Source organism: Zootoca vivipara, chromosome 4 (assembly GCF_965207765.1).
Source record: "Zootoca vivipara chromosome 4, rZooViv2.hap1.1, whole genome shotgun sequence".
NCBI classification, from domain to species: domain Eukaryota; kingdom Metazoa; phylum Chordata; class Lepidosauria; order Squamata; family Lacertidae; genus Zootoca; species Zootoca vivipara.
The window spans coordinates 45,708,693-45,720,807 of record NC_142587.1 but is presented as its reverse complement, the minus strand read 5'-3'; the positions used below and the strand labels follow the sequence as shown (position 1 = coordinate 45,720,807).

General features: G+C 44.3%; 1 protein-coding gene across 3 annotated transcripts; it reads right to left on the bottom strand.

Moving 5' to 3' along the window:
- Positions 1-9,169: 9,169 nt before the first annotated feature.
- MID1IP1 (MID1 interacting protein 1) lies at positions 9,170-11,891 on the bottom strand. Of its 3 annotated transcripts, none has more exons than XM_035115744.3 (2): positions 11,485-11,891; positions 9,170-10,975 (listed from the first exon to the last, which is right to left on the bottom strand). In XM_035115744.3, exon 2 carries the CDS (start codon positions 10,620-10,622, stop codon positions 10,101-10,103), a length of 522 nt encoding a protein of 173 aa, XP_034971635.1. In that variant the 5' UTR covers positions 10,623-10,975; positions 11,485-11,891; the 3' UTR covers positions 9,170-10,100. The 3 variants fall into 3 exon arrangements, with proteins under 3 accessions (XP_034971635.1, XP_034971634.1, XP_088523937.1); XM_035115743.3 differs by having other exon boundaries at positions 11,803-11,891; XM_088667811.1 differs by lacking the exon at positions 11,485-11,891 and adding an exon at positions 11,138-11,231.
- Positions 11,892-12,115: the final 224 nt, after the last annotated feature.

Genomic DNA, 12,115 nt, shown 5'->3' with positions numbered 1-12,115 from the left:
GCACAATGACTTTCAGCTGTGCAGTGTAAATTGCTTGCCCTTTCCTCCCCACCCCCCCACCCCGTACCCTCCAATCTGGTCTGGGTTTCCCCCTGCCCCCAACCCTCCAAAACAAGTTAAGGAACTTGTGGGGAAAGGGGAGGGCAGGGAAGTTGCACTGCACAGCTAAAAGTCATTGTGGTGGTGTAGCTGTCCGCTGTGATTCACCTTTGTCACAGGAATTAAATCCACAAACGATAGGCATATGATGGAATAGCTTGGCAGATAACAACAAATGACTGGTGCAACCCTTAGCCACTAAAACTGGTGAAAGAGTTGTGAGCTAGTGTAGGCTGAAAGACTGTGCAGAGAACCTTATTCCTGGTTCAAAGCATATCTCTGCCCTGACCTCACTAGACAGCTTTAGGTAAGACATTATTTCTCAGCCTCAGCTCCCCATCTGCAATATGTAGACAAAACTTTTGGCCTGCCCTTTACAGGGATGTTTTGTAAAACAAATTGCTGCAATAATGTGCATGAAGTGTTTTGAACACTCTGAGAAACAACATATATGACAAATAACAAATGAGAACTCAAGCAAGTGGTATAATCAACAGCCACTAAAATTGTCAATTATCACTGGATAAAGAGAAGTTGCTGAATTGCAACTCATTACCAAGCTTAAAACCATGGAGACACCTGATATGAACAGAAACATAGGATTCTTATCTCATTATACATGATCAAGCTTTCTTTAGCACCTCAGCCCTTGCTTTTTCCCCTTTCAGAATATGGTACTTAAGATACTCACAAATGTATGAAAATGTAACCTGCAAATAGCTAAACAAAACATGTTTAATTCCCCACTTTTTAAAAGGTTACCAAATATGTGTTGGGGGAGTTCAATAAACACTCACGTGGCATTTTGCAATATAATTTCCCACATATCCTCCAGACTCTTCCTGCTATGCATCATGAGATTTTTGATTTGCAGATATCTAAGTGGCTCAAAATGTTGAAAGGATTTAATCACAAGTTTGTTCACATGACAGTCACAGTTTGTTCACATGCTAAGCAACACTGAGGACTCAACATCCCAGTTCCTAGGTAATCCATCCAACATTATCATTTTAGCTATGGGAATAACTTGCAGGTATCCTCCCTGGAATACATTATACAGTATATTGTAATAATTTCTAGCTGAAATCTGCCCCCCCCCTTTACGATTCCAGTCTGGCTTCAAGGCTGGTCTTGGCTGCCCTGATTTCCCTTGTTGAAGACATTTGGGAGAGAGATGGTGGTAATGTGACACTGCTTTTAACACTGTTGACTCCGTGTCCTTCTGGAGCATCTCAGAGAGGTTGGGGTTGCGGGCACTGTGCTTCTGTGGTTCTGCTCTTACCTCCAGGGCTGTTTCCAGAAAGCAGTCATGGGAGTTGTCCTGTAGTGTCCCACAGGGTTCTATCTTGTCCTCCATGCTATTTAACATCTATGTGAAGCCACTGAGAGCAGTCAACAGGAGATCTGGAGTGAAGTGCCATCAGTATGCAGATGACATCCAGCTCTATCTCCCTATTCCATGTCAACTGGGAGACGCTTGAGGTGTTAGACCTGTGCTTGAGGGATAGAGGGATGGATGTGGGGGGGGGGGCAGTAAACTGAAGCTGAATCATGAAAAGAAAGAGGTGTTGTTATGTCTCCCAAGCTCTCACGTTTGGAAAGTGAGAAGAAGGCCTGCCCTGGATGGGATTGCACTCCCCTGGAAGGAACAGGTCCACGGCTGTTCAGCACTGTCACTGGAGGCTCAGGTGGCCTTCAGGGCTAGGAGTGCCTGTTTCCAGCTGTGGCTGGTTCACTGGCTTACTACTGCTTTTGGACAGAAATGACTTGGCCACTGTACTCAATGCTTTGCTAACTTCCAGATTGGATTATTGCAATGTACTCTACATGGGGCTGTCCTTGAAGACAACTCAGAAACTTCAACTGGTCCAAAATGCAGCGGCCAGATTACTGGCTGGAGCATACCTGCCAAGTTGCTGTCAAAGAAATAAGGGACCGGGCCAGAAATAGCAGACTGGAAGTAGCGCTGCCGCCATTTTGGAACTGGGCGGAGCATGCTCAGAAGTGACTTTTGATGCTGCTTTGCCCAGTTCCAAAATGGCCACCACGCCAGAAGTCGCACTGCAGCCATTTTGGAACTGGGCAGAGCAGCATCAAGTCGCTTCTGAGCATGCTCCGCCCAGTTCCAAAATGGCCGCCGTGACAGAATAAACCGGGGGGGAACAAAAAAATCCATTTTTTTCAGCTAGGAACAGCTGGAAAAACGAGGATTTCCCGGGGGAAACGGGAGACTTGGCAGCTATGGGCTGGAGATCCATTAAAATCTCACATTAAAATCCCTGCTTAAGGTGCTCATGTTACTGTTCAAAGACCTAAACAACTCAGACCCCAAATGATTGAGAGACTGCCTCCTTCCCCACAGATCCCCTCAGATGGTAAGATCAGCAGATGGGGCCCTATTGATTGTTCCACTGCCCTCAGAAGCTCAGGGGCGTGGGGGTGGCAAAAGGACATTTTCTGGGGCAGCTCCTAAGTTGTAGAACTCTCTGCCCACACTCTACCGAAGTACGTCTGGCATCTTCATTGTACAGCTTTTGGTGAATGCTGAAGACATACCATTTTACCCTGGCTTTTGACTCTGCTAAAACTCCCATTCAGCCACAAGGCATAACCCTACATCAGAATTGTTGTGAAGATGCCGCCCAGAGCTCTTTCAAGGAAAGATGTGTTAATGTAATAAATAAACACATATCTATATACCTATTCTGTCATTTCAGCTCTCTGAATTATCAGTGCACGCTGGAAATTCTTCTACTCATCCTGCGGCTCATTCTTCACTCAAAGCTATAATCCTCTCCTTGTGATATGATAATCTTTTCAATGACACTATTATATTGCCACAACTAAGGATGAGGATTTGAAGGACAAGCAAACCTGTTGCTCAAGGTTGCTTTCATATCTTGCTAACACTTCAAAAGCCACTAGAACTGTGGTTCCCAAAATGTTTCTCCCATGGACCACTTGAAAATTGCTGCTGGTCTTGGCAGACCACTTAATGATTCTTTTACAGCAATTGTTATGTTTTGTGGTAGATACTGTATGTTTTTAATGGTATTTTATTGCCTGCTTTATTTTATTGTATTCCATAGAATTGTAGTGATAATATAATAAAATACATACAAGGAATTAAAAAAATCAATTAAAAGTAAATATGAATATTGAAATCGGACAGACCATCTGAATGGACCACAGCTTGAGGACCTTTGCACTGGAATGCACTTTTGCCAGAAGGTTCATAATCATCTTCTACACATTGACAAATTGTTATTATTATGCATCTACATCATAAATAGGGTAATAGTGAACTCAGCTGCCTTAAGGTCTGCAGCAACAGGCTTGAGGGAAACCAAAGGTTTACAGAATTACAAAAACCCTAAGAAAAAATCCAAACAGGAGGAATGCAAAAAAAGGCACCTTCGCTGTTCTATTTTCAGTTCCTGCTTGAATTTTTTGTTTAATCAAGCCTATTAAGCTATGTAGCTGTTGTTTTAATCTTTTTTACTGTTAGTTTTAATTATTTTAAAATGTTTCTAATTATTTTAAACATTTTTTATTGATGATTTGAATATTTCTTGTAAACTACTGTAACAGTGAAGGCTCGCAAATGCAAATATCTTTAATTGGGAACTAGGCTTTAAGAGTGCACATCACCAGATCCTCAAATCACTGGGCAATGCATTTGAATTTGAAATGATTTCTGAATTTTAAAAAATTACCCTACCTAATCAAATGTGTGATTTATTGCAGCTGCATTGACCTTCTCAGTTGCAATGGTATGATGAGGCCCAAATGCAACTAGAGCCAGATAAATGTTTTGCAACCTATTTGTTTTCACTTGACTTGCAGCGTATTTGTCATTTGCCACATTGTCTCTGAAGACCTTAAAACAGAGCTTTCCAAACTTTTCAAGTTGTTGACACACTTTTTGGACATAGGAATTCAGTTTTGTATCATTTTTGCGACACAGTAATTCATTTTTGCCAGCAAACTAGTGGTTAAAACTGACCCTTTCCAGCCCCAGGAGCAGCACGGGGAGTGTTTGTGCAACACACCTGCACACTGCAGTTGACACACTAATGTGTTGTGACACACAGTTTGGAAAGCTCTGCCTTAAAGAAACTTGAGCCTCCAGCAATTTCTCTGGGCAAGGCCTAACCATGTATAATCAGTTTGCATTCCCCTACTACAAGAGCAGCTAGCCACCAATTTGAACATGCACCAAAATCCCTTTTAATGTCCTCAACACAGGTGTGTAAATAACACGGGGAACCGCATGCGTATCATTCAGTTGGCATTGTGTTCTCCCATGTAATGAGCAAATCAAATCAGGAAGGTCACGTGAGCAGCTACAAGTAGCTGGTGACAGTGTCCTTTGTTGTCATTCTCAGTTTCAGAAAGCGTAAGTCATCTACAGTACATAATGCCATTTTCCTCACAAGTCAAGCATTTTGAAGAACACACAAACTCACTATGGGAAAATGCACCTGGAAGAGCAGGTTTTATAAAAGGATACTATGCTGGTGAATCATTAATCTGCAATAGTAAGCTGATACCTCGGCTCAGTTATCCATTGGCTCTGGATGCTGGAAGTCTAACAGACTGGGGAAGGAGGGAACTTAGGAAGAAGATGTAACAAGATAGCTTGCACCTATGATACCTCTCTACAATACCAGAAACCTGGCTGAGCTTCATAGGGTGTCAAAGATGTGACTGACATCATCCAGATTGCTAGACTGGCTAACCTTGCCTATCCAGCTCCTATTAACACAGCCCATATTTATGGTGTGGAAAATAAGGATAGAATTTTTTTCTCCCGCTTTCATAATACTAGGACCCGAGGCCATCTAGCCGAGTGTTGTAAGATTCAAGGCAGACAAAATTTATTACTCCTTCATGCAGCTCTTGGATAAACTAAGGAACTCGCTCCTACAGGAGCCACTGGTCACAAACATGGATGGCTCTAAAAGAGGATCAGACACATCCACACCATATATTTAAAGCACTTGGCTTCCCCCAAAGACTCTTGGGAAATTTAGTTCACTCCTACACAAAACTACAACTCCCAGCCCCCTTAGCAAGCTACAGTTCCCAGGATTCTTTCAGGGAAGCTATGTGCTTTAAGTGCATGGTGCAGATGTGACATTTCATAGAGGATAAGGGTATCAATGTCTACCCAACATAATGGCTTTGTGCTGTCACAGGCAGTATGCCTCTGAATACCACTTGGTGGGAATCACAAGTGGCCAGTGCCATCACACTTGGGTCTTGCTATCTTGCTTGTGTGTTTCCTATAACCATCTGGCTGGCCACTCTGAGGTGTTGGGACTAGATGGGGCTTTTGTTTGATCCGGCAGAGCTTACATTTTTTATACTCCATTTCAAATAGCCAAGTTTACAGACTGGCTAACCCTACTTGGGAAGCGTGTAGAGTTCATTTTCCAGTCACATACTTGGGAAGATCAAGATGTGGAATGTCTGTCTGTCTGCCTTCGTATTTCCCTTCACGCATGCTAGACATTTGTGGCCTGGAAGACCAACATTGTCCTGCATCAATTGGCTCTTTAAAAAAAAACAACCCACATTTTAACATCCCTTTTGAAGTCTTGTCAGCATTCATTGTTCCAACTTGGCTGAGATATGGATGCCTTTTGCCAATAGTTACTGACTTCCTCTATAAAATGGAAGTGTGAAAACTCTCCCAGAAAGTTCCATTCACTCTTTCACTAGTCAGATCTGCTTCCTGATGCCTGGATGAAGCATGTGGTTTGTCTGAAGCTGCCCAGTTTCATTGAGTCTTTGCAATAGGTTGAAACAAAAAGAACACTATGGGTCTGTGGGACCCTGCCTGTTATTTCATCTTCTCCAGGCAACGTAGCAAAGCATTTGGCAACATATTGCAGTTATATCTTTTTTTAATGCTATTCCTAATTGCATCTTCTCTATAGCAAACCTCTCATTTAATCCGAAGCTTGATTAAATGGGTTATTTGTTTATACCCATATTCTTATGAATCGAACTTACCAAGAGCATTTGCTTAGGAACTTTCTTTAAAAAGGGTAACCAACACACCAGGTATTTTTCCCTAACAGAACAAGCCTAACTATGTCTATTCAGAAGTATTTGCTGTTGACTTCAATTGGACTTTTTCCCAAGTAATGGATTAGGATTGCAACTATACAATGTAGTAACATGTTCCATCAGTGCAATGATTTCTGCTTGCACAATGGAGATTTCCCTCTCTCCTTCATCCCCTAAATCTGTTATTGGGTTTCCTACAGAGCAGATTTGGGGAGGTCCAAAACATATGTGAATGGGGGAGGGGGTTCCATTGCACAAGCAGAAATCCTTGCACTGACAGAATGCGTTAGTTGGAAACTGCCCTAAGTGTATTAAATTCTGGCTTTTGAAGCATAAGACTACAGTGGCAGCAAATGTTGATCATTATTGCCAGTAGTCTAAACCACTGGGCAAGATAAGGTAGGTTTTTACTCTCAAGTACAGGCAACAGGAAATTAAAAAGCAAATAACTAAATCATCAGAAGGCCGGGGGGGGGGGATTGATTTGATTTGCACAGGGTGTAGCAAGCAGCAAGCTGAGTAGCCAGCAGGGAGGCCTGTTACGACTGAAGGCAGCTTAGCAAAATGTAAATGTGGAAACTCCTGATCAAGTATCTCCTGTTTCATCACTAGCCAGTGTTGGAATGTTTCATGAGCTCTAACTTCAGTGAGAAACATCTACTATGCTATTAGTGATGCAATTACTAGTTGAACTCATTAATAATACTGTTTAGCAGAAAAGTATCTTAATGAACTAACAGCACTTTCTTTGACTTCTTAAAATGATTCAGGTAGAAAATAATGCAATGGCATCATGGCTGACATTGTGCAGTTGCCTCAAACTACACAGCTCATATATCTAGCTTAGGGAGAGGGTCAACAGCTTGGTGGTAAACATGGTCTACATACAGGAGGTATCCCAGCGAATGGGAAAGACCTCTGCTTTTGACCCAGGAGAGCATTGCCTGTCAGAGTAGACAATGCTGAACAAAATGGAGAAAGTCTAGCCTGACAAGAAGCAGCTCCCCCTGTTCCTATGATATTTTCCTCACGATGCATTCCCATCCATGTCTACTCCCAGGTAAATCTAATTGAGTTCAGAGGACTTACTGCTTGAAAACTGTAGAAAGTTGAAGACTAAGAATTCCCAGGAACTGAACTAACTCCAGATTTGGGGGTGCTCTCAACAAAGTGCCCTCTGAGGCCAGTGTTACTTGAGACCAGTGGCGGATGACTACAACCTACCATTTCTAATTTCCCACAATGCCCTGGAACTTCTAAAGTAACTGTGTCAGGGCATTGTGGGAAATATAAATAGGTTGTCCTTAAAACTTCCCACAGTGCTCTAATGCATGGTGGGAAATTTTAAATAGCCTGCTGACCACCCTAACTGCCCAAGGTTGCCGAGGGTAGTGTAGTAAAAAACAACAACCAAGAACAAGTCTGCATTGTTGCTGACAGGATTATTAGATTTAAAGTACATGTTGACTTTAAAAAAGCAAAGTTGAAGACATATTAAAATAAAAATGAATTCCATAAAAACTGTTAAAATCTTGGTTTGACTACAATATTAATTAAAAACTTTTTTAAAACATATGAATTTTAAAAAGAGGAAGGCCATCCATTCCACCTCTGGTGGCTGCCATCAGATCTAAAAGGTTTAATAGTGACATTTTTTCCAGTTATAAAGTCATTTTTAAAAAGAAACAAATTCTGTACTTGTCTACTCAGAATTAAGCACCATTGATTGTATTGGGATAAATTCTGGACGAGGAGACCTTAAAATAAGATTTCAGTTTAAGCCATTTTATTATAAAAGAGACACAATTTTTTAAAAAACCATTTTAAGAGCAATTATATCATCATTTTTACTCATGTAAGAGTGCTTAGCTTCAGCACGATTAGGTACCTTTTATATTTCCCACTTCCCTCAAAGTTATAGCTCAGAATAGCCAGAAATGCTTTTGTATTAGCATATATTTTCAAAAAGTTGAAACAAAGCACAAAGGAATTTTCAGATCTGAATCTATAAAATGCACCTGCATCTTTAAAGGGTTTACACCATTATATGGCATCTTTTGTTTTAAAAACTTTAAATGGTATTGCTGAAATGACCAAACAACTACTCGGTTGTTAAAAGTAGGTTTAAAAGGACTCCAGATTAGGCTGGGTGCATATTAATATACGGTAACCACAATGCACTGTATGTATATGTTCTGAAAAAATAAGAAAACATTGGTTCAGACTCCAAGAGAGCATACCTGGATTTAAACTAGAAAATACCACGGAATGAAGCTGTTGATTCCAAGAACAGCCTAGAAGCATCCATGTCACAACAGAAATGACTTGCACAGTTAAGTAACTTAAATCTGATTAGTAGTTACCAAGTCTTAAGGTACATAAATAACTAGGTTTAAAAGATTGACCTGCATCCATGTAAATATTCTGCACTCACTGTAGGTGTTGAATTGTAAAGGCACCTTGAAGAAGAGCTAAAGGAACATGGTCTCCACTTGTTGAGGTTCTTTTAAATTAAGTATATGTTGCTTTGAAAGGCAGCTCCCTGAGATGGATAGTGCAATCTACCTCTCCCTGAAGTCCATGAGAAAACTGTCACTGGTTTAAAAAGGGCTCAATTCAATATACAGTGGGCACAGTGCCCATGCATAGCAGGGCATAATGGAGCTCTGAGTTCATACCTCTTGAGTGAGGGGATGGCCTGGAAGCAAAGCAGGTCTGGATGTGGTTACTGAATGGATGGTAGAGATCCTAAGAACACCCTTATGACATTTGTGTTCCAGGATATAAATGTACAAAGTATGGGCCTGTCCCTGTGCACCACAGGGAGAGTGGGGAATACAGCCTGTCATCCCTGTAATGAACTAGATCAAGCCTACCACCACCCCTCCAAAAAGATGTCAATAATCGCTTCATATACAGTTTGTGTGTTGCAAAATAGATGTTAGCATTAAATTCTAGTAGAGGCACAACATAAAAACCAGTTAAGTCCATCTTAGTCAATATATTTGCTTATTTATTTTAGAATATACTCTACATCTGAATAAAAAAAGTTTTAAATAAATCTTCAATGCATGTACAACAATGAGACCCTTTTATCTTTCCATTGAAATAGGGGTGCACATTAGTTAACTGGTTCCATCCTCTGCAACTGAGTATAAATAGTTCTTAAGTAGCACAATTGCAGCCTCATATAGACCAGTTCAATGTAATATGGAAAGGTAAGTAACTTTACTTAAAGGAGAACAATAACTGTTCACCTTGCTTGTAAAAAAAAAAAGTTTAATTAATAGTAATGAATGTACATCCTTGTGCGTTGGTAAAAAATAAGACGCCTGCAGATCTAGGAGCATGCAAAGAGAATTCTTAAGACTTTATATACATATATATTAACGTTACAAAAGTAGTGCAAAACATGAAAGAAGTGATGCAATCGCCACTACTATTGCCGCCACCACACATGTGCGTGCACACACAGTTTCCCAGTGATTACAAACACACTCTTTCAGTAACTGGCCTGGGCCACTGTACATCATTCAGAGTCCTCAGAATCTGGAAATATTATACTCAACTACCTGGTTATGCCTGCTACACCAGGCAGAGATTCATCACCCCGCCTCCACGGATGTTCAGCGTTGCCAACAGTAAAACCCCACTAGGACATGCCTAGCAAGAAAGCCAGTCCCTTCCGCCCTCACATTCTTCTCTCCTAGACACATACATTTTACATCTGCTGTTATGCTCGCCACTGGCCCCGAGATGCTCCTTCTCTGCTTCAATTACAAAGCCACATAAGAGCATTTGCTTCTCTCACACTCCACACACACACACGCACGTTCTTCCCTAGCCCTTTACATACTCAAACGTCCTCTGACTTTCTCACCCAGGCAGGCAGGCTGGCTGGCCGCGTCCTCCCCCTCCCTGGCTCAGTGTCCCCAGTTATTGACTCCGATCTCCTGCTTGTACCGGTTGGTGAGCACGTTGGCCTTGCGAGTCAGTTTGGAAAGCACCGTGTGCAGTCCGCTCAAGTGGTAGTGAAACTGCTTCTCCAGGTCCTCCTCCACCTCCTCGTCCTCGGGGATCCCTCGGCTAATGTCCACGGCGCCGGGGGCCCCGTTCAGTTTGTCCTTCTTCCGGCTCGCGGCCTCCTCGCTCGCCTGCTGCAGAACCCCCCACTCGATGTCGTTGCGGATGGACTTGAGCAGCACGTAGTGGCTGTACATGTCTCTGCAGGAGCAGTAGGCGCCGCCGTTGGGGTTCAGCGAGGCCTCCCGCTCCCCGCAGCCGCCGCCGCCGCCCGCGTCCAGCTCCTCCAGCAAGAGAGGCACGTCCCGCAGCAGGCTGGGCACCATCACCGTCTGGTCCATGTTGTTGACGGCCCCGATGAAGCGGTTCATGGCGTTGAAGAGAGAGTGCTTTTGGCTGTACGACTCGCAGATCTGCATCATCCTGGCGGCTGGCGGGGGCGCGGCAGAACAAGGCGGGCGGGCTGCTGGGCTGCTGCTGTCGCAGGAGGAAGAGGGCTCCGAGCAAGGCTTCGGGGAGCAGGAGCAGCTGCTCTGATGGGATCAATGCGAGGCCCGAACTAAAAAAAGGCGCCAAGCTGATGAAAAGTTGCTGCTTTCCTTTCCCGCCTTTGGTTTCCTTTCTCAGAGAAGAAAGAAAGCGAGCGTGCCGGCTCTTTCTCCCCCTGGAGCAAGGTATCTCTTTCCCAAGGACTAAGCCGTCTTTCAGCACAGCTTCCCTTGTCCAGTAAGTAGTTGCCGGCTGTAAGCAAGAAAGCCTCTGCTGCAAGGAGTGGCTGCGAAAGAGAACAAAAGATGGCGATTAGGACCAGCCCCGTGCCTTGCCCCAAACCATCTCAGCAGCAGCAAGCCTCCCCCCGCTTCCCGCCCAGCTCCAAGCCTTTCTTTATGCCTCAGCCTCTTCTGACCCCAAGCTTTCTTTGTGTTCCGTCCCTCACCTTCTTAACGTTTAGAGCTGCGTTAAAACCCAGATCTTATTCCATCCAGGAGAGAAAATGGGATGTGGGCGAGGAAACCACTTGAATAAGCGTCTCCCTGCCCCCACCCACCCGCCAGATCCCATCAGTGCAATTACTTCCGCGGCTCTAGATCGCCATTCTGAAAACCTGAGCTAATGGAAAGTGCTTTTGAGCAGAAGCAAAGCGCCTGAAAAACTGCCACCTGCCCTTGGTAGAGTTGGCAATAGGCTCCCATCCACAGAAGCTGGAAACTCGGCATCCCCTTCCCTCATTTGTTTCCGTTGCAGACCCCTTTCCCGCCAGACCCACCCCAGCCGCTTGCATACCGATACAGGCGAGCCTGCTTGGCTGCGCCCAAAGCAAGAGGAAGCCGACCTCCGCTCCTTTCGGGTTTCCTCCCGACGAAAGGGAACTGCCTTCCAGTCCCCCCCGGCACTCAGTGAAAAGAAAAAAGACTTGAGCTGGATTGAGGAAGCTCTGCTCGTCAGCCGTGACCGAGCCCCCTTCCCCGCCCCGTCGACCTGACCCAGCCCCAGAAACAAGGCACCCAACAAGGCACAGCTGTTCGCCTGCAAGCCGGCGAATGAATAAAGCCTAGCCGAGCTGCGTAGAGCAGCGCGCCGCCGCCTTCCCCACTCACTCACCGTGCTCGGAGCGGCGACTCACACTGGCTGCGTCTGGCCGGATCTGTGAGCGTCTTGGTGTCTTGCTTCTAGCTCTGCTCCCATGCTCTGATCGAGTCGTATTTATAGCGTGTATGTTAAAACAAGGTGTTTCCAAGGGCCACCCCCTTGCAGTGAAGCGGGGCGAAGGAGGCGTCTCAGTCCGAGTGACCACATGTAACACCGGGGACGAGGCGGCGGCGGCTCCGCCTCTCTCCAGGCACCCAAGGAGGGAGGGAGCAGGGAGGGCGCTGCGCGTACACGGCGACTGCAGCCTGGGGATGGGAAATGGTCG

Bases quoted from the DNA above. Each gene is read 5' to 3' on its own strand.
- MID1IP1 (XM_035115744.3), bottom strand. From the start codon at position 10,622: ATGATGCAGATCTGCGAGTCGTACAGCCAAAAGCACTCTCTCTTCAAC.